General features: G+C 41.5%; 1 protein-coding gene across 3 annotated transcripts; it reads left to right on the top strand.

Moving 5' to 3' along the window:
• Positions 1 to 1,037: 1,037 nt before the first annotated feature.
• Positions 1,038 to 24,499, top strand: gsna (gelsolin a). Of its 3 annotated transcripts, none has more exons than XM_083983580.1 (17): positions 1,038 to 1,161; positions 10,562 to 10,762; positions 12,813 to 12,967; positions 13,442 to 13,603; positions 13,768 to 13,917; positions 14,009 to 14,098; positions 14,402 to 14,534; positions 15,401 to 15,705; positions 16,067 to 16,200; positions 18,084 to 18,174; positions 18,382 to 18,408; positions 19,815 to 19,985; positions 21,027 to 21,201; positions 22,026 to 22,147; positions 22,310 to 22,387; positions 22,484 to 22,544; positions 23,624 to 24,499. In XM_083983580.1, the coding sequence occupies exons 2-17, from the start codon at positions 10,567 to 10,569 to the stop codon at positions 23,791 to 23,793; spliced, it is 2,220 nt and encodes a 739-aa protein (XP_083839706.1). In that variant the 5' UTR covers positions 1,038 to 1,161; positions 10,562 to 10,566; the 3' UTR covers positions 23,794 to 24,499. The 3 variants fall into 3 exon arrangements, with proteins under 3 accessions (XP_083839706.1, XP_083839708.1, XP_083839707.1); XM_083983581.1 differs by lacking the exon at positions 1,038 to 1,161 and adding an exon at positions 5,071 to 5,226; XM_083983582.1 differs by lacking the exon at positions 18,382 to 18,408.
• Positions 24,500 to 24,501: the final 2 nt, after the last annotated feature.

Raw genomic sequence — 24,501 nt, 5'->3', positions numbered from 1 at the left:
GCAACGTTCCGTTATTATCTCACAGCGTGGTGAATGTGCAGGTCTTAACTTGTCCACAAGAGCGTTTTGGAGCTGTGGGGTTGTGTATTTGATGAGTTTGATGAGGGAAACCAAGAAATCTCATGAGCTTTCGGCTCCGCCGTTCTAAAAATAGCTTGCACAGACAATTAAAGGAACCTACTGCTATGACTATATGGATTATGGCAATGGGCCAATTTACCAAAATGTTGAACTATCCCTTTAATAGAAAATGATGGAAAAAATAATGATAAATGTATACTGTTTGCACATGAGTGTGAGACCATTACACCTTGACTGCATATAGCCTACCTCAGGTAAAATATTAAGCCTAACTTTACATTTTCTTATAGAATAATCTTTATATGGGCATGTGGTAGAGGACCTCACCCTTTCAAAAGAAATGAAGACAGAATCTCAAAGAGCTTTACTTTGCCCTTGATAGGCTAGGTATTGTTTTTGATGCATGTAAACAATGATGTTTCAGTCATTAAACTGTGTTTTATATCACATGAAGACAACAGTTTGCAGGCATCAAATGAAGGTTTGTCTATGTAGGCTACTATGCAGGGGACCACCACCACCACGACAGACAGGGGCAGTGTTGTTCAGGATTGCCACGTCTCACGGCAGAGATTACATTTACAACCTTTGCAAGTAAAAAATAAAATAAAATCAAAAATCACATTTGCACTCAAATGTTTATGGAGACTAGAGAGATCATGTGAGTGATGATGAAGCAATTTGTGGTGGTTGATCAAACATTGTCTAAACACCAACAATAGCCTACGTTGGGATTGATGGCCTACACAGAATCACTAAAGGCTATGGACTTGTAAAAACAGACAGATATCTAGTCGTAGCCTATATCTTCATAGATAGGCCTACATTGACACACTACAGATAGGCTATATAGATGTGTGTGTATGTGTACGCCCATGTGTCCGCCGCCCCTCTGCAGGCGGTGCAGCAGGCCGAGCAGGGGAGTGTCATAACGGGGAGTGTCCCGGGCCAAGAGCATAAACAGCGGCTCTGCTCTCCGCTGCCACGCCGTCTCGACGCCTCTCTGCTCCCGCTGCAGCTAGAAGCGCTCACCGCGGCTCAGTCAGCCCCAACCCGTCCGTCACGACCCTACGCACCCAGGTACGTTCAAACCTTTGGTTCAAACCCTCCTCTTTCTATCGTCTGCGGAACAATAGAGCACAGATTGTAGGACGGTAATCTGATGCCTTAATTAGAGCTGGATACAAAATGAACCGTTAGTTTCTATGCACACTGGAACAAAGCTATTCTGCTCTCATGTGAAATTAAGGTGTAATACAGGCGATGTCTTTTCTTTCTGCATGTAACATTGGGTCACTTGAACTCAAGTTTTTTTTTTTCTGTCGGGCTCATTCACAAAGGTGTAAACCATCTTTTATTGTCAAAAAGTGCAATGCAGCTGCTGCCATATATGGACAGGCAGTGGAAAGCTGGATCCTGATTAAAAACCTAGTGGTGCCACCTTAACTGGCCATATTAACTGTGTAAGATGATGTGATAACATCTAACTTGAACTTTTAAAAAGTTGTTTGCTGCAGCATCACACCTTAAAACTGGGAGTCAGACTGTGGTGACTCATCTCTATAGGCGACTGAGGTCTCACTATTTGATTGTCCGTTTCTATGGGAACTACAGGTGCCTCTAAATAGATTATACTGTATATAGACCTAAATCTGCTGCTGCTGCTGCTGAGAGTCACACTGACGAAACTGCAGAAGAGGAAGCTCCTCAGCAGCTGCCTATATTGTCTGTTTGGAGACATCTGGAGTTGCCATAGAAACCCACCACCGCACAACCAAATATTGAGAATGCTCATAGTTAGTCACAACATCCTGAACGTGGCTGATTGTGACAGCAGCCATGAGGTGTGTGCGTCAGACAGTGGTGTTCTATAATGGTTCTATAGATGTAGGATGTGGTGGACAAAACTGTGTCCGAGCCACACTCAGCTCAGCTGTCACAAGAGATTATGGGATGCCTGAATCCGCCGACTGCACCCACTTCAGATTTTTCAGATAGAAGCCTGAAACAACTGTGTCCACACAGAGGACAGGACAGCTGATGTGCAGACTGACTGTGGCCTATGTGGACATACTGTCTGGTTAAATCAAGGAAGTCTCAGTTTTACTCCAAAGTCGTAACACTTAATAGTGCTAGTTGCAGATCCCAGTTTACTTTTAGATGTTTCTCTTCTGTTGAAATATCTCACCTAAGCTGAAAACTGTCCCAACATACAGTGAAGTTACCAAACAGTTTCTGTGTTGCCCTACTGAAGCCTGAAGTTTGGGTTTTGTCCCCGTCATGAGCCAGAGCATCTAAATTTGGGACAGTGTCCTCACAAAAAATGGCAGCATGTCTCATGGTATTTAAACGTAAACACAGGTTATGTTGAAGTTTCTTGACAACCGGCTTATTGTGGTTTATGCAGTCACGCTGCGATTGTGCTCCTGGTCCTCTGAGGAACCATCGTAGAGGTGGTAGGACATCGTTATGCTGCTGTGCAAAGTGTCAGAGAGGCTTAAACATTAATTTGGTAATTTACAAGTTATATTATTATTATTTATTATATTATTATTATTATTATATTATTATGTTATATTATATATTATATTTCTTATAACCCTATTCAAACTGGGCCAGAGCTGTGTAGCTGATACAAATTAGATGTGTGTCACATCTCTATGCCTACGCAACAGCGGCTGTACTTAGACATTCAAAGACTCTTTTTTTTTACGCTTAATTTGAATCAAGAATGTTGATGTCTTGTGGCCTGAAAATAACCAATTCAAGGTTTCAGTTGTATTAATTTATCAGACCATAACCACAAGGGTGGCAGAGCAGAAAACACTCCTGAGTCATTTTTCTAACAGTGTTTTGGCTGGATGTTGGGTGTGGCACTGAAAAGACAGAGTTGGTAATTTAGCTTGGACTGAAATTTGAGTTTCAGAGAACGGGGGTGAAACCCAGTTGCATGCACTTAAAGGTTGACGTAGCCTACATGTAAATTGAGCAAAGAAACTCTAAAACACTCTCCTCTTCATGTCTTCCTCATGATACAGTATCCATCGTAATCTCCATAGGAAAATACACATTAGAGGAAGTGGAGTCACCCACAGTATTTAAAAAAAAAAAAAAGTTGGTGTTTCCCCCACAGAGTTTCATAATTGTCACTGTTTTTCCAGACAAGGAAGCAGATTAGGCCACACGCCTCACACAAAACACACACTGTCATCTTATAGAGTGTGTTTAAAAACTCTGCATCACTGTATTTACTGTGACACATTGAGTTGATATATACTGTATCTACACATATTAAACACATACACACATATTAAAGGGATAGTTCATCTAAAAAACAGGTTTTATACAGATGTGTTGTCTTTGTCTCGTCCTCACTGTCTCTGCCAACATACTGTATTGTGGTACAAGACACCCTGTGTCCGTCCACTATGTATAGCTGTCCACCATTGTCAATGACATGTGAGATGATGATGATGCTTCATTAAAGGGATAGTTCAACATTTTGGCAAATTGGCCCATTGCCATAATCCCTATAGTCATAGCAGTAGGTTTGTTACCTTTAATTGTCGGTGCAAGCTATTTTTAGAACGGCGGAGCAGAGCCGCGAGCTGCTCAGAGCTATGCTACGGAGGCTAATGGGATTTCTTGGTTTCCCTCATCAAACTCATCATCAAATACACAATCCAACAAGTTGGAGACATGAGATAATAACGGAACGTTATGAGAGTTGTTTTTAAGGTAAATTCATGCAAAACCGCTGATTTGTTTTTTGGCAAGCAGTCTATTACTCGAAAACAACTCTGTCTCGTAATGTTCCGGAAACTCCCAAGACTATAGGGATTATGGCAATGGGCCAATTTGCCAAAATGTTGAACTATCCCTTTAAAGTTAGATAACATTAAATGCATAAATCCACATTTATAACTCTGTATCAGGAAAATAGGACTTCATTAGTGGTTCCATTAAGTGTTCACAGGTGGATTGTTCCTGAAGTAAGCCTATCATAAGCCATTAACTGTCATTTTGGTTGTGTCTGCTTTACACTGTGTAAATAGACAAGAGGGAAGCTTCTAGTAAATAGTGTAGGGTCTCTGCATGTGTGTGTGCGAATATCATCTTATGTGTCCTGGGCTGCGGGGAAGCCCAGCAGGCCGTGAGACACTGAGAGTGGCATGCACGGAGAAAATGAGTCATCAAGAATCCCACCTTCCCGAAAGACGAAACCCAGACCAGAGCCAAGAAATCCATACTTCTTACAGAATGAGGAATCTAGAGTTGGTTTTTGAGGTGGGACACATCACATAGGCTGAAAGTATATCCCATGTCACATGAATCCACTTTTGTTATCTGTGCACAGCGGATCAAGTTGTGAGTTTTCACTCAGGCCTCGAAGGCAGACACAAAAGAGGGGGGTGGTAAAAGTGGGGGGAGGGGGTTAAATAACTGCACTAGGAATGAGACACGCTCGCTCCGTGTTTGTTTGGAGGTGAGGAGGGGGTTGGATGGTGGTGGGAGGGAGGGAGGGAGGGAGGGAGGAGCACAATGTGGGTGTAGAAAATCGACAAAATAGCTGGGGCTCTGCAGAGGCGTGGGGTCGGCCTGCAGACACCATCTGCTTTTACCAGCAGGCCTGTAAAGACCCACTAACCAGCAGTCATGTGACCTGTTCTATTTACGCTCATGGCTCAGTCAAACTGCAGCTCCTTGAGTCACTGCAGCAGCCAGAAACACTTAATGGTTAATGTTTGTTCTAGTCAGCTGTCGCTCAAACACACACACACACAAATACACACACATATTCCATAAAACTTAAACTCTTTGTCTCCCTGCTAGATTTTTTTTTGTTATTATCCAGCTTTTGTCAAGAGTTGTTATCACATTTTTTAATACTGGCTTTGATTTTTCAAAGCGTGAGGTGATTCAGATGCTGTGTATTCCCTCTGATGTTTGCTTTATTAAGTCACAGACTGTTTCTGACTCCGGGATGAAACAGCTTTGATGTGCAGAGACAGAGAAGAACATTTCTCTCCATCAGAAGGGAAAGATCAGAGTCAAAGGCAGCCGTTTTTATTTAGTGCCGCAGAGACTCAGATCTTTAGGATACCAAGTTCCATTTTCCAAGAGTGAAGACTTTTCAGAGTAAAGGTATGTGGCTGTTACTGGATGAAAAGGCTGTCTCATTGAACTAGTCAAGTTTTCTAGATTTAAAAGAAAAGACACCTCTATTTTCAGACTTTGAGAGTTAGTTTTGCGGTATGTTTTTGAACGTTCATCATGAGGATTGAATGAGATACATGGGTACTTTTATTGTGAAATTCACAAAGATGCAAAACTTTACTTCAAGCGGTTATGAAGTAAAAACAAAAGTTTTTTTCTTCCTGTTGCTCTCTACACTGTCCACAGTTTTTCGGTGTTAATATGCTCCGTGTTGCCTTCAGGGACTTGGCTTCCTTTGCTGTACATCCGTCTCCGTGTTAGTGAGGATCCTCTTGCGCTGCTCAGATCTGCGCATGCAAGCTGTTCACATATCGCTGGGCGTGGGCGACATTAACGAATGGATGAAGTTTATCTCGCAGAAGTTACTGATTTATTCCACAGTTGCTTGAGATCATAAAGTTACTGTGTTCTGTCACCAGATATTTGGGAAGCAGTGGCGTGGAAGAAATGATTGATGCTAATGACGATCTGTTGCCACATGAGATCATATGATGTCAGCTGGGGTCACTAGTGTCACTAAACTCATTACTGTCATAGAAGATGCTTTCAGTAATTGTTGATTTCCATGATTGTGGGTCACATGTGCAGCTGTCAATGGGAAGTTATTAGCCTTTCTTAGCCTAAAGAATGTTTGCAGTCTTAAGGCGTGGGATAATGACATATTGATTTCAACTGGTGTCAGTATCTAATGAAGAAAAAAAGCATGGCCTCCAAAATCCTGAGCTCTAGAAGAAGGTATTTTCGTGGACCATTCCAGAAGTTAGCATCACCTGCCAAAGAGCCAATGGGGTTTCAACACCAGCTTTTGGATTATAGCAGAAAATAACAATTGAAGTCTAAATACAATCACCAGAAGTCAAAAGCTAAATGTTAGACTATGAACCACAGACTTTGGAACAGGAAGTCCTTAAATGACAGTGATCCAGGTTTTAGGGCTCCTTCCTGCAGCAGTTGAAATACTGTGAAACTTTGTAATAACTCTCTCTTGTTTGGCTGGTATTTATTCAGTGATATGAATAAATTCAACAGCTGCACTATAGACAGTATACAGTGACTCAGGAGGACTGGACCGTTGTATCACTGAATTCAGTTTGGTCTGAACCTGGCTCATCGGGACACAGAGGATTACCCAAACTGCAATGCCCTGATCTGATCCGCTGGATTAGTATCAGCTCTGAATAGCACACTAACCAGGCCAGACACAACATTTTTTATCCACTATCGTGATAAAATTGGAATAAAAATCTTACAGCACCTTTACTTCATACTTAATATGTCTGTTGGCTGTCAGCTGATATTCAAAGTTTCCATATTTGATCATTTCCATGTCCCAAAACATTCTGTTCACTCTTCCGTAATGAAAAAAAAATCACCATGGAGACCATGAAGAGACACTAAAAACCTTTGTAAACACTAAAACAGACCAAATCAGCTGATGACTAAGTGTGTCAGTGAAGGCCTATTCCTCTCTCAGTTATTATTCATCTATTGCTCTCTGTGTGTTAAGACTACACACAGCAGGACTTTATAGATTAAAGATTAAAGTGTTAATGCTTAACTACAGTGAATGTGTCTGTGTGTCCACAGAGGCTGTAGAGCTGCTGTCTCACTTTTTTTTTAGGGAGGGACAGCTGGAAAATCCACACATGGCCACTTTAGAGTTACTGTAGGAAAAATTCAGCCCTCCACATCCTCAGATTAGGCTGTAATGGAATCGCCCCGGCCCATCAGCCCATCAGCCCCCAGTTGCTGTCTGTCCGGCCAAAACATGGATACAGATGCTGCAGTGTCAATTTCAAAAGAGAGTATGCAAAACTTTGTACGGCTCCGGCACAGCTTGTTGTTTTGACTACACTGTCACTGTTTTGACTATACTCACTCCATATCGCCATTGTACACATGGAGTATTAATCAGTTATAAGAGTAGTGCAGTATTCAAAACCCAGGATGGTCAGATATTGGTCCAAATCATTTATATAAGAGAGATCTTCCAGCACAATGTGGCAAAAAATAAAATCAGGAAAGTTCTGACTGTGACCATAACGGTTGTTGCCAAAATGATCCACTCACTCACTTTTCCATGTGGGAACTCCCCCTTAGCTACAGAGCTGTGCAGTGCTGCTGTCTGGGTGTTACATAACAGCAGAGCTGAAATGGGGGAGAAGGATCCCCACATTTGTTGGACCAATTGCGTTGATACCGAGCCACTTCCCTTTTCCAGGGTCAGCAGCAGATTCCTGCCATGTTTGTGGGCAGACGGCCGTGCAGAAGAATGGATGGTTCTTGTTCCATTGTGGATGGTTAGTCATGCAAATTGAGAGGCAGCAGGTCCAAGCAGCATTCCTGTGGAAAACTGGATTCTGTGTCCATTATGAACTACATGACCTCCACTTTACACATGTTTTTTTTTCTTTTTTTGGTAATGCCTAAATTTGGTGTTTATGGATGCCTTATAAGCCCATCATTTAAATAAACAAGTGAAATAAAGAGTTGCGCCACGAGAGGTGACAGAGGCCGCTTTCAGAGAGGTCGGGTTCCAGTTTGAGAACACAGCTTCACTTTAGAGGAACTGTTTACGCTCTCTGTGTGGTGTTTACCGTGCCCAGCCTCAGATAATATGGAGGTTGTTGGAGTCTCTCAACGTGTGAGCAAAAACACTCATGGCCAAAGAGTTGCTCCACAGAGTCGATTGTGTAAACAACATGTTCGCAAAACATCGCCAATAGGTTCAGCCACAAAAACAGTTTGCAGAAGTGGAAGATGAACTGTTCACATAATAATCTTAAACAAGGAATCTGCATCTTTAATGAAGTGTTACTGAAATATGAAGTACAGTACAAGTCAAAAATGTAATGTGCATCTTTAAAACTACAAAGGCCAGTGACTTATTTGTTTGCATTATTTATCAAAGTGGGGCAAACAGGAAGTGTAACACTCTTTTTAATCCTTCCCCGCATAATCAGAACTTCTCTGTCTCTGTCACCGACATCTAAAACAAGTCCACACCAGCAGCATCCCATGATTTCCTCACTGTTATCTCGTTCTATAAGTAGTTTCCATACGGCCCCAAAGCAAAGATCTTAACAGGATGCTCAGCTCCAATCTAAAAAATCTCAAACATCCACACATGCATAATGAGAGGCCGGCGGGCCGTGAGCCAGTGCGGCACAGACACATACTTGAGGCTCTTGATTGGGCGCCATGTGTTTATGATACGACTGAAGTGAGCATGAGCATGGATGTTTAGGTGTGTGAGTGTCTCTGACAGCTGAGAATAGTAATGCACAGTGATGTTCTCTGTTGCTGAGAGAGACTCAATCAGTTCTGATAAAACAACTCAATTGATGCCACTGTGTTTGAAGATCACACATTTATAACAAAGTGCAACAACTGGAGCGTGGAGTTTGAAATGTGAGTTCATTTGTAGGACATGGTGCAACTAATGAAACATAATGAAAAGTGTCTTTTTTTTGTATTGTTTAATATGGATCCCCATTAGTTGAGGCCTTGGCGACAAGTTATCTTCCTGGGGTCCAGCACATGAAAATGGAAAACAAACATTTTTAACTTAATAAGATTACACAGAAGTACTGCTGCAAAAAAAAAAGAAAAAAAAAAGAAAAGTTTCAAATGTAAAGATGTGAGTTGCCTTATCGGAAGTGTTGGATGTACAGTCTTTGGAGCTTGAACCACAGGTCTACTAGAGACTAAAACACTGATTACTAGGCCTACTGGGTCAGAGCCTCAGATGCAGAGAAACCCACTAGAGGTAAGAAGTATTTACTGACCATGCAAAAGGTCACACACAGTCCAAAAAAGGCAAACAAAGCAGGCAGGGGGCAGGGCACTGGCAAAAATCCACAAACTAGACCAACTAGAGCTGTAGTGGATACACAGGGGAGGAGGACAATGTAGTAAAGAGCATGAGAAACCAGGGCGGGCGGGTGTACTGTATACACTATGGAGATAATCAGGACCATGAGTGTAATTGAGCAAAGGTGCAGATGATGACAGGCAGGAAACAGATGAGCAACAGGAAGTTCCTCACATGAAAAAAAAGAGAAGCTAAGCACTACAAAATAAAACAGGAAGTATGCAAAATACAGACAGGAAGTTGCATATCGCTACTTTGTATATATATCTCCGAAGTTCCCTACAGACTATCAATCAATTAATAAATTAATTAATCACATGAGTAGAGTACAGCATTTTTCAGGCATGAATGGTCTGCATTTACTCCCAATGAGCCACATTTTCCAAAACTGTGTACCACAAATTCTTTCATGCACAGGCCTAATGATTAAATGATGGAGCTGCAGAGACAAGGTCATCGACTCATTATTATTCTTTTTTAATATTCAGAGGTTTTCTTTTTCCTTTGTAGTATCAAGTCAAAACGTTGAAGGGGGGGGGGGGGTCTCTGACAAAGTGTCAAGTCTGACTCAGCAGCTTTAATGAAGCACTTTGATTTGTGAGGTAATTCATTTACAGGGTCGGCTGAAAGTGGACATTTCCATCTGCTCGTGTGATTTATTTATGAGAATGCCTCGTGCCTCTCAGTCACCTGAGCCCTGCTGGAGATAATATGAACTCCTTTCTTCCATAACATCTTCCCTCGTTTTCTGTTTTGAGGACAGTGATGCAGGACAAGATTTTCTAACTGATTTGCATCTTTTTCATACTGATCATTCACAGAGTCTTTCTTTCTTCTGTAGAAGCATCTGTTTTTATGTGTTTTACTCTTTTTCTTTGGACTCAGGAGTCCATGTACTGTAATAGACCATGGCGTGCAGACCTTTGTGCTGCCGTGCTCAGCGTTACGATGGTTGGGAAATAAGCTTTACTATCAATCAGTCTCCTTCCTATATAATTATACACAGTGTTTCTACAGCCACCATCACTGGCAGTTATGACTTGGCCTGAGTCATTCCAGCCAGGACTTCCTCTTCCTTCTCACTGGAGGAAACACCCAGAGCACAGGGCAACAGTGACTCACGCTGCTGAGTATTAATATCTAAGCCATAACCCTAAACTTTATCTTCATATCCATAGCAACAACTCAACCATAAGGGGAGTGGCTTCATGTTTTCCGGAACAAACACAGAGCCCCACTCTCACTCTGCATAAGGTTATTACAAAGCTTTACGACTCTTATCTCTGCTGTATTTGACCACCGACTTGGAAGAATCACAGCTTGTTGCTACAGGAACACCCTTGGGGTAGAAAAACCACCAAAAATCTCAACTGTGTGATTTCTCTGCAGGCAGCATGGCAGCGCACCACGCAGAGTTTGAGCGGGCCGGACAGAAGCCAGGTCTCCAGGTGTGGAGGGTGGAGAGCTTCGACCTGGTGCCCGTCCCAGAGAACCTGTACGGGGGATTTTACACCGGAGACGCCTACCTCATCCTCAACACCATCAAGCAACGCTCCGGGAACCTGCAGTACGACCTTCACTTCTGGCTGGGTGAGTGCAGTGAGGCGGGGATAAGTAGTGGGAAAGGAAAAATCCATTACAAATGTATAGATACCAGATGAACTTATTAACACTTTGCAGCCTGCTGACGTGCGATCACTGCTTTTTTCCGAGCTACACGACACAATCACTTGTAGCTGACAAAAATTTTCTTGTTTCCATATATACATACGGTATGTGGTGGAACATAGAAGAAGTGATCTTATATTTTTCATTGAAGCTATGATGTGGTTTAACTTGCAAAGCACATGAGGATCTGCATCTGTGCCCCTGGGATGTAATTCCACCTGACAGTGTTGCTGCATTGCAGTGTTTTACTGTACATGTGACATGATGTAGAGACTGAGTGTGCAGTTCTGTCCACTGTGAGCTCACAGACACAGCTGCTGTTGTGTTTGATGTCTCTGTCACGTTTCATTTTAAAGACGAAGAGACAGATGTGCTTTTGTAATATCAGCTTGTTAACATTAAATCCAATTTCTTTGTTTCAGTATAAGGTGTTTTATCCTGTTATTATTTTTCAGCAACATTCAGCATGAACAAAAATATTACCTTTGGTATTCAGACACCTGCTTTAAGTACAGTAATACCAGCAATACAAGATTGTAAATAGTCAATTTCAAGTGGAGCTCAGGATTCAGAGTCTGACTGTTAATGACGTCTTAAAGCCCCTGTACGGAGCTTTTAACTGGACACGCAAAAGTCCCTGGTTTCTGCTGATGTGTCTCTGTTACCTACAACAGCAAATGAGCCCATCAGTGTGAAGATAGGCTATTTCTAAGTAGTCTAATTCTATACCTCTGGAAGGCATGGTCGGGTTGGACCACTGACGAAACGATACGAATAGATACATTACGCTGCTAAAAAAGAAAAAAAAAAGCAAGTCCCGTCTTCTTTCCGACGTTTCCAAAATAAATCTACACGCGCCGGCCAGACAAACGTCTTCATGACAGTGGGAAATGTGGTCTTCATTCCGCCGCTTTCGTCCACAGGGGCCGCCAAAATCAACACTACGGTAAATGAAAAGTCTGTACAGGGGCTTTAAGTCGAGAGTGAAGTTTGTTGATGTTCAAAATGTTTCTGTGCCTACATCTCGGCACATAAAATATCCTTTATTCCTTTCTGTTTTATTGCATACTCCTAAATTCTCTTTAAAAGTTAAAAGTCAGAACAGTGGATTATTTTTCCCTCATGAACCACATCAACGTCCAGGAAGCATTTTGTACTTTGCAGCCGGCAACAGTGATGCAAATTTGAATTACTTCACATGCTAATGAATAATTAATATTAATCTTATTTTAAAATAACATTAATTGTATCAATCCACACAGGTGTTGTTGTTTTTACATAACATGCAACATGTTGTAATCCGACATCCAAACTGTATAAACTCATTGGATGTTTTGTATTTAACATCTAAAGCAAAGTAAGCTGCTGCTGTGGTCAGTTATATCTAAGAATAACTGTCTGAACCCAGTGGGAACAGAAGGAGAGTTTAGTCTTTAAGCATATTTGAAAACTTCAAAATCACCAAATATGGAGGTTCATAGTTTTCATTGGACTGTTATTGATCTCAGTGTCTGTACTTTAAATCAAAGTGGTGTCTGGTTCAGCCAGAAGTATTGACAGAAGGTGCATCTGACTGGGTCATTTATTATGATTTAGCTCAGAGCAAACTGAAAAGCCAGAAGCTGAGTCTGGTATTTTTTTTTTGTATTGATTCCATGTGCTTTTAGTCCGCACGACTGATCATGGAAGCGGCATTTATCAGTAAACAGGATCTGATGTAACCCTCCCACATGCCTCTGAACTCCATGCAGTGAGCAGCAGTAGAATAATGTTGCACGTATTAATGTGTCTGCCGTGGTCTGACCTCCTGCTGCTCAGTCCCCACCCATCGATCTCCTGGCTCAGTCCTCAGTCAGACAACTGGTCCCACACTAGATGTGCAGCTCTGTGTGGATGCGCAGGATGTCTGCTGATGTGGAGTAAGACAAGACCAGGATTAATATGGAGCGTCTGTGTGCTTCTTCTGCTGCAGGTGATTTCTGCACTCAGGATGAGAGCGGCTCGGCGGCCATCTTTACTGTCCAAATGGACGACTTCCTTGGGGGGAAACCCATCCAGTACCGCGAGGTCCAGGGACACGAGTCCAAAACCTTTCTGGGCTACTTCAAGTCTGGAATCAAATACATGGTAAGATGTTGTATTTGTATATAGACATCTATCTGCAAGAACTACTGTATGTCACATGTTTTTTTTGCTTTTGCTTTAAAGTATTTTAACCCTTCTGCTTGTTAATTGGCATTTTTAAATCTAGGGTTCATCATATTTTAAAAGATTTACTATTTTGTCAAAGTTTGTTAACTTTTTAAATCTCTAAATATCTATCCATAACAATTTTTGATTGATTGATTGAAAACTTTATTGAACAACATTAGACAAGTGTTCAAAATATAAATATATTTAGACCTCTTCATGTTCTGCTGAATAATTATTACAACCATTCAACATAACATGAATTATGATGCCATTATTTTTTCAGTGTCATTTCTAAACTTTCCAGTAGTTTCAATATTTCTTAAAACTGTAGTTATGTTGATGTGAGAGCAACTTTTCTAAAAAGGCGGATGTTTTATTTTGAAAAACCATGCAACTCCTACCTTCCAGAAAGGGGGCGTGGCATCTGGGTTCAAACACGTCGTCACCAACGAGGTGACTGTGCAGCGGGTGCTCCAGGTCAAAGGTCGCCGTGTTGTCCGGGCAACAGAGGTGCCAGTGGCCTGGGACAGCTTCAACCAGGGAGACTGCTTCATCCTGGACCTGGGTGATGTGAGTCCGACTGAACATTATAATAATAATATTAGGCTATGTGTTATTATATTATATGATTGTCATACATTTTGAGTTTTCTTTAGTAGTCGTTAATAAAAGAAAAACAACACCAAGGATTTTATTCACCTTCTTTTCCATCTGCTCCTCTTTCTGTTTCACAGGAGATCTTCCAGTGGTGCGGCTCCCAGAGCAACCGCTTTGAGAAGCTGAAGGCTACGACGGTCGCCAAGGGTATCCGTGACAACGAGCGCAGTGGAAGGGCCCGAGTTTACGTCTGTGACGAGGGGATGGAGAGAGAGAAGATGTTGGAGGTGAGATCAGTGAATTGTGAGAATACGGTGACTCTGGTTTCACACTGTGTCCGACCCCTTTGTTTAAACCTGTGGCCTCTGCTGCTCTCAGGTCTTAGGTCCTAAACCAGACCTGCCTGTCGGAGCCTCAGACGACATCAAAGCCGACGCGTCAAACAGGAAGAAGGCCAAACTCTACAAGGTGAGAGAAATGGCTGCTGGGTGGTAATCAGTTCATTTACTGTTTGCTACACTTTTTAATCTCTAGATGGTTCTTCACTGTGTTTTTTATATGAAGAGCTTGTTTTCTTGAGTGGATGGTGCTCAGTTATTTGTTTTTCATCACAGACATTTTGCCATCAGAGCTTTTCTTCTTCTTTATGTCCAAGTGGTTTGATGACTGTTGATATTTACCAGGTTAAAAAGCCCAGCAGGCAGCAGTGCAGCCTGAACTACTTTCACTCTCCACAGCTGTTGGATCAAACTCTCTGTGTCTCTGTCACAGGTGTCCAATGCCAGTGGAGATATGACCATCGCGCTGGTGGCAGCAGAGAACCCCTTCGCCCAGAGCGCCCTGGAGTCCAGTGACTGCTTCATCCTGGACCACGGCTCCGACGGAAAGATCTTCGTCTGGAAAGGTCAGTGCTGGGGGGGGGGGGGGGGGGGGGGGGGGGGGGGGGGCGGCTGCGGTGGATTCAGGGGGATACAGCATGTAGATAGATAGATAGATAGATAGATAGATAGATAGATAGATAGATAGATAGATAGATAGATAGATAGATAGATAGATAGATATACTTTATTGATCCCAATCTGGGAAATTACAGTGCAGCAGCAGCATTACACAGACACACATTGACGATAACAACATATAGTATAAGAATATAAACTATACATAATAAAATAGTAAAATATAAAGAACAAACTATACATAATAAAATAGCAATAGCAAATAAAATAAAATGTGATGTACATAATTATATACAAAAACAAATTGGCAGCGTTGATTTTAGTGCAAGAAGAAAATGTGCAATGTGTGTAACTGTGTAGAAAAATAAGGTGCGTATGTTCATGTAGCAGTGGATAAATGACGCCGCTCTTTAAAAGAGTTCATAGATGTGTGTGTCAGTTGTCGATCACCTTTCCCTGCCAGTCTCAGGAAAACTTGTTCATCATGTAACTCAACTCAAGTTAGAGTTGACAAATCATTATCCCATAAAACCTTTGATAGTAGCCTAGATTAATCATTGTTTGTTCCTCCTTATTTCGTAAAATATTACAATAATGGGGAAGTCAACTTTTTCTACGAAATGTGGCCAAAGTCAAAAGGAAGTGCAAGAAGTGGAATTACTTTCAGCTGATAAGATTTTACAACAACTTCCCCACGCAAGAAGTTCCTAAATTATTCTTATTAGCCTATTCTATTTCTAGAATAGTCCTGAAAATTTTAGCTTTTATTTAATTGAATTTAAAAAATACAATCCTCACTCTCTCTTTTCTTCAGGCAAAGACGCCAACATGGACGAGCGCAAGGAGGCGATGAAGGCAGCGGATCAGTTCATCAAGAAGATGGGTTACCCCAAACACACGCAGGTGCAGATCCTGCCGGAGATGGGCGAGACGCCGCTCTTCAAGCAGTTCTTCAAAAACTGGCGCGACAAGGATCAGACGGAGGGCATGGGCATCGCCTACATCGCCAACAGCATCGCCAAGATCGAGAAGGTGGCCTTCGACGCCGCCAGCCTGCACGACTCGGCCGCCATGGCCGCCCAGCACGGCATGGTGGACGACGGCAGCGGAGAGAAGCAGGTGAGAGAGTTGTCAGACGGAGTGCAGCCTTGGTCATCTAGTTTCTGTTTTCTTTCTTCTTTCTTCCTTAGCCTAAATTTAAATAAATGTGCATTTGTGATTTACAAAATATAATGAAATGGGAATCTTTACAAAGTGAAATGTAATTGGTATTATCTATACGGTAGGTTGCAATAAATAGGACAAAACATGGGGCACCATATAGCTCACTGGGTTGAGCAGGCGCCCCACAGAGGTCCTCGCTGCAGACGGCCCTGGTTCAATTCTATTAAAGGCATAAAAGCCCAAAAAATGCTTTAAAAAAACAAACACATTAAATAGAGTTTACTCACAGCTGTGTTTCTTTGTTTTTGCCTCACAGATCTGGCGTATCGAGGGAGCAGACAAAGTGGCAGTGGATCCATCCACATATGGACAGTTCTACGGAGGAGACAGTTACATCATCCTTTACAACTACCGTCATGGAGGACGTCAGGGACACATCATCTACATGTGGTGAGAAGAATATGAATGTCAAAGCAGTCTGAAATCAGAAACATGTTTGTATGGCCTGATAGTGATAAACAAAAGTGCATGAAACACTCAATGTGTTTGAGTTGGCTCTTAAAGGGATAGTTCAACATTTTGGCAAATTGGCCCATTGCCATAATCCCTATAGTTTTAGGAGTAGGAGTTAAAGCAGAAGTGAGTGATCCGGTCGTTTTCGCTAATGCTGCGTTCCAGGCAGGCTTTTGAAATCGTAAATTACAGCTTCAAGTCACAACTTACGACTTTGTAGCGTTCCAGGCAACCCACTCGTGTTTTTCCGACCTGTTTTACCGGTGAAAGTCACTATAACGGCCACTCGTAACTTCCGACCGGTGAACTCGTACCAGATCGAACTGGTACCACTTCCCGGTCGGAAAAATACGAGTTTCCTTGAACGCACCATAACAGTCCTCGTCGCTACGTCACCACATTCACGGCGTTCCTTGGCTGCACACACAGCCCTGCATGCCGTTCTCTCTCCTCATTGGATAAAAACTGTAGGATACGATAAATGTTTTCTCTTCGGCTCAGAGCAGAGCAGAGGGACTGAGAGACCCGTGTTTCAGTCCAAACACTCTATGTAAGTGATTGCTGTCGGAAGATATAACTATTTAAGACTTAGCCTATATTAACACAAATATATCACTCACTTCTGCTTTAATTGTCGGTGCAAGCTGTAGAACGGCAGAGCAGAGCCGTGAGCTGCTCAGAGCTACGCTACAGAGGCTAATGCAGGGATGCAAACGCGTCTACATTGGAGGTAGGCTGTTATCAGTATAATCAGAGACAACCATGAATGAGTTCGCCTCACGTGATTGTCACTGTCAGCCTGTTACAAAAACATTTTACTGACCCCAGCTGAGACGCTGAGACCCCCCCCCCCCCCTCCCAAAAACAAAAACTCTTCGGATCTGAACGATTCACACAAGTCACCTAATTGGTCATGAAAAAAGCGAGTTTCGCTTTTCGGCGCGCTGTTTGCATCCATGCTAATGGGATTCCTTGGTTTCCCTCATCAAACTCACTCTGTCTCGCAACATTCCGTTATTATCTCATAGCGTGGTGAATGTGCAGGTCACAACATGAGGGAAACCAAGAAATCCCATTAGCCTCCTTAGCATAGCTCTGAGCAGCTCGCGGCTCGGCTCCGCCGTTCTAAAAATAGCTTGCACCGACAATTAAAGGTAGCGAACCTACCTATTGAAACGGCCACGGTTGTCGGCCCCGATAATCGTATGAACATGTTTAATACTTACGATTATCGGCGCCGAACGTTTTCCGAGCCGATTGTCGGGGGAATTTTGACTCTTAGCACACCACACACCAAGAGAATCTTAAAAGATAATCTTAAGAGCTTAAGATAAGCGGGCGATGTCTGTCCGTGGTCGGAAGGGGGAAAATCGGGGCAAAATCAGCCCGATTATCTTTATGTGTGTGGCAGGCTTAAGACTATAGGGTTTTTGGTAAGTAAGTAAGTAAATTTAATTTAGCTTTTCATAGATAAAATCACAAAGTGCTTTACAACACTTCCCAGGCCCAATATGAAAGTCTGACCACTGGTGCCATCATGGGCGGACCTTTGTTTTGATTGATCTCATGCAAACACAAGAGGAAGCTCATACACACACACTTGAACAGGGTTGGGTTAGAGTTGCCCTCAGACGAGGCTCCATAAATGTGCACTAGTAGAAAACATGATGGTGTCCTTTCAACTGCAACAAAGAGGAATACAAATAAGTAAAATAAAAAAAACAACATGTGTAACCACTCAACAAGAAAACCATTAGTGTCCAGTCTGTTCCTCTCATTGTGTTTGAATGTGATGCTAACATGGTTAACCTGTTCCCCAGGCAGGGAATGGACTCCAGTCAGGATGAGATCGGGGCTTCAGCCATCCTGGGTGCTCAGCTGGATGAGGAGCTGGGTGGTGGTCCCGTCCAGGTAAAACACATTGTTCCTTTAGTTTGTTTGACTTTTGCTTCCATCAGTTTACCTTCACTTTATCATCCATATTTTATGAATGTCTCTGGCTCACTCATCCCTGTCACCTCCTGTCTGACCTTTTAAATCCTTTCACTCTTTCTCCTCTTCCTCCCGGCTGCTGCTTCCTTCCTCCTCCTTGGTTTTTCACCTTTTCTGTGTCTTCAGGTTGTTGGTGCTCCTATAACCACTCAGGTATCCTCCGTCCCCATCCTTTCCTTGCTCCTTCTCTTCCTCACAATGACTCATATATGACTGTGTCCAGAGCCAGAGATGAAAAGAAACAACCAAAACTTTCTTTGCCTATTTCCAGATAAATATAAATATCTCGATAGTAAAAGGGGCTTTAAATCTACATTTTATTGCTCCTTTAGTGCGATAACAGCTTCAATTAAATCTACAGTGAAACCATCGCAGTCAAACACAAACAGGACATTCCGATGTCGGTGTTAATGGGAGGTTCCCTCCTGCTCTGTCGCCAGCTCAGTCTGCCACACATAAACAGCCCAGCTTCCACACTCTGACCTGACCCGACACCATGACGACACAACCTGTCAGTGATAATATGTAATACAATAATATTTATTAGATTTCTAAATATGGAGCTCAAAAAAGTTCACCTGAGTCTTCATTCATTCATCTCTGTGTTCTACCCTGCACGTACAACCTTTGTGTTTTTGTCCTCATATGTGCTGACTCTGCATTCAGCATGAACATATGTTTGTGTGTGTGTGTTTGAATTTCATCCAGTGTTAAAACATCTATAAAAAGTCATATTTGTATTTCCAGGTGTTTCCCTGCACAGCCGTCCTGCACATGTCACCTTTGTATCCACAGTTTGTCAAACTAAACTCGACTTGAATTCACCAGGCGATGTCTGGAAGTCACCTGAATGTTTCTGATACAACTACCACACCGAATAAGTTTTGGTAGAGATACCGAAACAATGTTTTGAAGAATATTGAGAAGTTCTTCTACAAAATCTATTAAACACAAGAACTTGAAAGCATAAAACTGGCAACAGTTTCGCATCAAACCAGACGTACGTGTGCTGGGAATGTTTACAGCTCTGTTTGTAGTTTCAAACTGTGGACTAACAGTGTGTAATCTCTTCAGTGAATTGTACTAATGTCTCCATTTGCTCATGTTAACTCAGGATTGTCGTAGTTTGCAGTGAGAGCTGACTGCACCACCTCACTGTCATAAATATTTATGACGAAAGCTGCAGACCAGAGAGACTCATAACACTGTTTCAGACATGACACTGTGTCATCACTTTGCGTCTCTAATCTCACAAACCTCGACTCTATGCTCACCCCACCTTGTGGCACGGACGCTGAACACGTGGCTCAACTAAATGCTGCCATCTTGTGTCTGTAATGGGAACTGCAGCTGTTTTTTTTTTTTTTTTTTTTTTTACATATTGTTGATGCATATTTCACCAGACACGAGGAGGGGAGGATCTGTCAGCTGTGATTTGGTTGCACCACCTTCATATATCTCACTACATCAAAATGCATGAAGTGTTTTGCTACGGGGGGAGTTAGTAAAACAACCGTGTCGTCATTCCTGAGTATTAATGTGTTGTGTTGGTGTACCAGGTGAGGGTGGTGCAGGGGAAGGAGCCGGCCCATATGATGAGTCTGTTTGGAGGACAGCCCATGGTGGTGTACAGGGGGGGGACGTCCAGAGAAGGAGGTCAGTCCGCCCCTGCGGAGAATCGCCTCTTCCAGGTGCGATCCAACTCTGCAGGACACACCAGAGCTGTGGAGGTAAGACCACATACATCATCCAACCATATCATCATCATACATTTTTCTTTGTGTGTATTATTTCCCTTTCTCTTTTATCATGGTGCTGCAACTGGAACCAAAATTTCCTGAAGGGATTTCTATCTATCTTTCTATCTTTCTATCTTTCTTTCTATCTTTCTATCTTTCTATCTATCTATCTATCTATCTATCTATCTATCTATCTATCTATCTATCTATCTATCTATCTATCTGTCTATCTGTCTGTATTTGTATATAGTGCTTCACATGATAAAAACAAGGGCACACATATTGGGAGACACACATACATTCACATATACATACGCATTCACACAATAATTTTCGAACATTGGATTTTAGAGACATCGGGGGAACGCTACCTTACACTCACTCAATCATTTGCAATGGGGAAAACACCAGATAAAATGAAGTAAAATAGATAAAACGAGAAGAAGATAAATACACTAGATAAAATGAAGTAAAATAGACAGGTGTAGTAGGATCAAATAGAATAAAAATGGATGAATTATCTATCTATCTATCTATCTATCTATCTATCTATCTATCTATCTATCTATCTATCTATCTATCTATCTATCTATCTATCTATCTATCTATCTATCTATCTATCTATCTATCTATCTATCTATCTATCTATCTATCTATCTATCTATCTATCTATCTATCTATCTATCTATCTATCTATCTATCTCAGTGCCCGGCTGATAAAGGATACTGTAAGATATTATCCATGCATCTGTTATGTAGAGTTTACTTTTGGAAAAAAAAAATTGCACAAAGAATATCAAAGGAAAATTAATTGATGGAATTTATAATAGATAACAATAGAAAACATTTACAGCCTAGCAGCGCTGAAAATTTATAAAAATTTAAGCCTTAAAATAAAAACAGTATGAACGTTATTGGCCCATTGATTGTGTGTTTACTGGGAAACCCTAACCAAGCTGAAACATGCACAGTAGAGCTAGTTCAAACCAGTAGAACTGTATTCTAACCTGCAGCATCTGTGCGTTTATGCAGCTTGATGCAGCGGCATCCAACTTGAACTCCAACGATGCCTTTATTCTGGCGACCCCTGGAGACACCTTCATGTGGGTGGGAGTGGGTGCCAGCGACACAGAGAAGCAGGGAGCTCAGCAGCTGTGCGACATCCTGGGAGTGTCGGCCTCCGAGCTGTCTGAGGGAGGAGAGACTGGTGAGGAAACATAACATATGAACACCACAGTATACTAGTACACTATTCACAGATACAGTATGTGTACATACTGTATATATTTTGTATCAGCTTCAATCTGAAAATAGTTCAGTCAAGATGTGAATATTGCACTTTTGTGTGAAGCTAAGTAGTGTTTTTGTATCCCAGCTTCACTAAGTGCTCGTGTTCATCTATATTAAAACAAAGGCACGACTGTATCAGCCCTTCAGATGTTCAGTAATCTTGTGATTTGCTTTCAAAGCTGGAAAAAAAACTGGATTCTCTGCGAACAATTTCAAATATAGAACCTCGGGCTAAAACACAACACATCAAATTTTTATAAAAACCCTGCCTTTAAGAACTGGCCTCAGCTGAAGGCTGTTAAAGACAAAATAGATAGATAGGCCCAGACAGATACTTTATTTATCACCTTAGGGAAATTCACTTGTCCAGCAGCTCACACATACCAGTATATGTACTTTAGATTTTCCAAAACATAGACAATAACATGGGTGGAAATTGGGCTAATGAGCCATCGGTTAGGAAATGCATCATTTTATGTCTGTGAGCTTAAGATTACTTATAATAACCTTCTTTATTCAAGATTTATGCTGTGATTGTGTGATTTGTAAAACTGTGTGTTAGGCACTTACTTTAAATGGGTAAACAGCTTATGAACGAACATTTTATAAATTCTATTTATAGCTTGTTAACAACCTAGCTGTTTCCGCCTGTGAAATTCTCCATGCTAAGCTGAGCCGAACTGCTCATTTAATTCTCATTTAACTCCTGGATAACTAGAAGTGTGTCTGCTCTGTTCACAGATCAGTTCTGGGAGATTATGGGAGGAAAGACAGAATATCGCACTTCTACCAGACTTAAGGACAAGATGGACGCTCACCCACCCAGACTCTTTGCCTGCTCCAACAAGACTGGAAACTTCATTGTGAGTCCTTTCTCTGAGCTTCCTCTGTGATTTTAAAGGCTCAAAGAAATATTTTTTTGGACAACTAAAATAAAAAAGTGAACAACACTGAAATAAGACGGACACATTGTATATTCTCTCTAAAATGCACATTTGCCTGTTTAATCCTTGCCCTTCTCTCAGATTGAGGAGGTACCTGGGGAGCTGACCCAAGATGACCTCGCCACTGATGATGTCATGATCCTTGACACCTGGGAGCAGGTAAAGAAACCAGAGATAGTCGGCTGTAGCTGAAGTATGAATTGAGAGTCAGTAGAATAAAAACAACAAATATGCATTAATCATTCCCATTTTTAGGTGTTTGTATGGATCGGAAATGAGGCCCAAGAGGAAGAGAAGACTGAAGCCATGGCATCTGGTAAATACATTTCAGCTCATTAAGATTTGACATCTCTAAATTACTCTTTAATAATTACGCACTATAAAATATTTATTTCACTCACGAGTTGAAATCATTTAGGCCTGTGAAAAACGAGTGAAAACACCAGTAGAATTTTCACTCCATTTTTCCGTGGCATCCTTAATTGCCCTCTCAGATAGTTTAAACATATTTATAGTGTGTGCCTCAAGACGATATTGCACTCAAATAAGAAATCATCGCCGAGTCATAAAATCATATTTGAGAATAATTAAAGCTGAATTTAATCTCCCAAAGTAAAGTGTGCTTAGATTATTCAGTTAAGAATCAAATATTTGTTGAAACACATACTGTACTAACTGAGCTAAATAACCTTGTATATTGAATTAAAAACACATCGTGGTTCTAGTCTTAATAACACAACAACCTGACTTGTTATGTCATGTGAAGCATACCCACACATCACTTTAAAAAAAGAAATATATATATATTTTAGTATCATTTCTCTTTATTACACAATGTTAAGTTTTTTTAAAAATATATTTTTAATTTCAAATTTAAACTGTTAATAGCCCCATATTAGGGTAACTAGTTTATTTCTGTATAGCATGAACTATTAAGTAAAAAGTTATTTATTTGGATTTAATATGTAGGTTTCATAAATGTTTTAAAATCCTTATTGGTGCACGTTGGACATGATATAATTTATTTTCCATCAGAGCCCCACCCACTTATATATTTTACATGTCAGACACCACTCACAATAAAGGAGTGGCTGAAACAAATGTTTTTTGGGGCCTCTGAAACATGGACACAATCTTATATGATTTTTATTCAGCTGAGACGTGCGACTGCTGTCATTTAGTATCTGTTTGGTCTTTTATTCTGCTTTGTGCTCTATGTCTCATACAATAGAGAGATACATCTTGTGTTTGTACGCACATCAACTCGTTTACATATTTCTCTCCTGTTGTTGACCATTCCAGTCTATTTCAGGGATACAATACAGTTGATCACACAAGGGCGTGGGTGTACGACACACTCCGTACTGTCAGTAATCCAGCCTTTCTCCCCCTCAGCGGCCCGTTACATCGAGACAGATCCGGCCAACAGAGACCGCAGGACGCCCATCGTGAGGATCAAGCAGGACTTCGAGCCGCCCACCTTCACCGGCTGGTTCCTGGGCTGGGACCACGACTACTGGACCAGCGACCCCCTGGAGCGCGCTATGGCTGAACTGGCCCTGTGAGCTTCCACCTGACCCTACCTCGCTGCCAGCCCTGACCTTTCACCCCGCTGCTCCACCGCAAGCACCCAGCTCCAATCAGAAAGACTTTTTTAATTTTTTGTGTGTTTTTTTTAACCTTTTGTTGTGTTTCTAAAGGACAGACGCCTAAGGAAACTTTTACTTCATTTTGTGTCCCACGCTACAGTGATGCCTTCAGGCCCATTATTGAAAACCAACCAATAACAGTAGATTTATCTTTAACAGATACACAGGCTTCCTGTAGTGTTTTGCACTAAACAATCTACTATAACCTTTTTATCATTTGTTTCATATTTTGACAGTAAAACCTTTTCACTAGTGAAATGTCAGTTTAAAAGCCATGGTGTCAGCATTGGAAAACTCACTGCCAAGAAAAGACGTCTTCTTAAAGCAATACAACCGATGCCTTAATATTCTTTCCTCTAGTTTACAGTTAACATGTTTAGCTTTCAACCTTTATAACTGGTACTGCTCTAGTATAAGGATGCCTTTATAGACAAGTTGTTTGCACCTTCACCTGATGTCACCTATGATATTTATTATTTTTTTTAAATGACAGGAAGCTTGTGTGACGCTGCAATGGGAAACCAACGCTTTGCTGCTTTACAAACCAGTTAGGCCTTCTGTGACACTTTCTGAGGTTTCCCTAAGCCTTGTTATCATTTCAATAAAACCAAATTAAACATGTTA

Source organism: Trachurus trachurus, assembly GCF_905171665.1.
Source record: "Trachurus trachurus genome assembly, chromosome: 12".
Classification (NCBI taxonomy): Eukaryota; Metazoa; Chordata; class Actinopteri; order Carangiformes; family Carangidae; genus Trachurus; species Trachurus trachurus.
This window is presented reverse-complemented; position numbering and strand designations above follow the sequence as displayed.

Coding starts and splice junctions, on each gene's coding strand:
- gsna (XM_083983580.1), top strand. CDS start 10,567: ATGGCAGCGCACCACGCAGAGTTTGAGCGGGCCGGACAGAAGCCAGGT. Junction 14,099..14,401: donor AGAAGGCCAAACTCTACAAG/GTGAGAGAAATG, acceptor TCTCTGTCACAG/GTGTCCAATGCCAGTGGAGA. Junction 21,202..22,025: donor GTCTGAGGGAGGAGAGACTG/GTGAGGAAACAT, acceptor CTCTGTTCACAG/ATCAGTTCTGGGAGATTATG.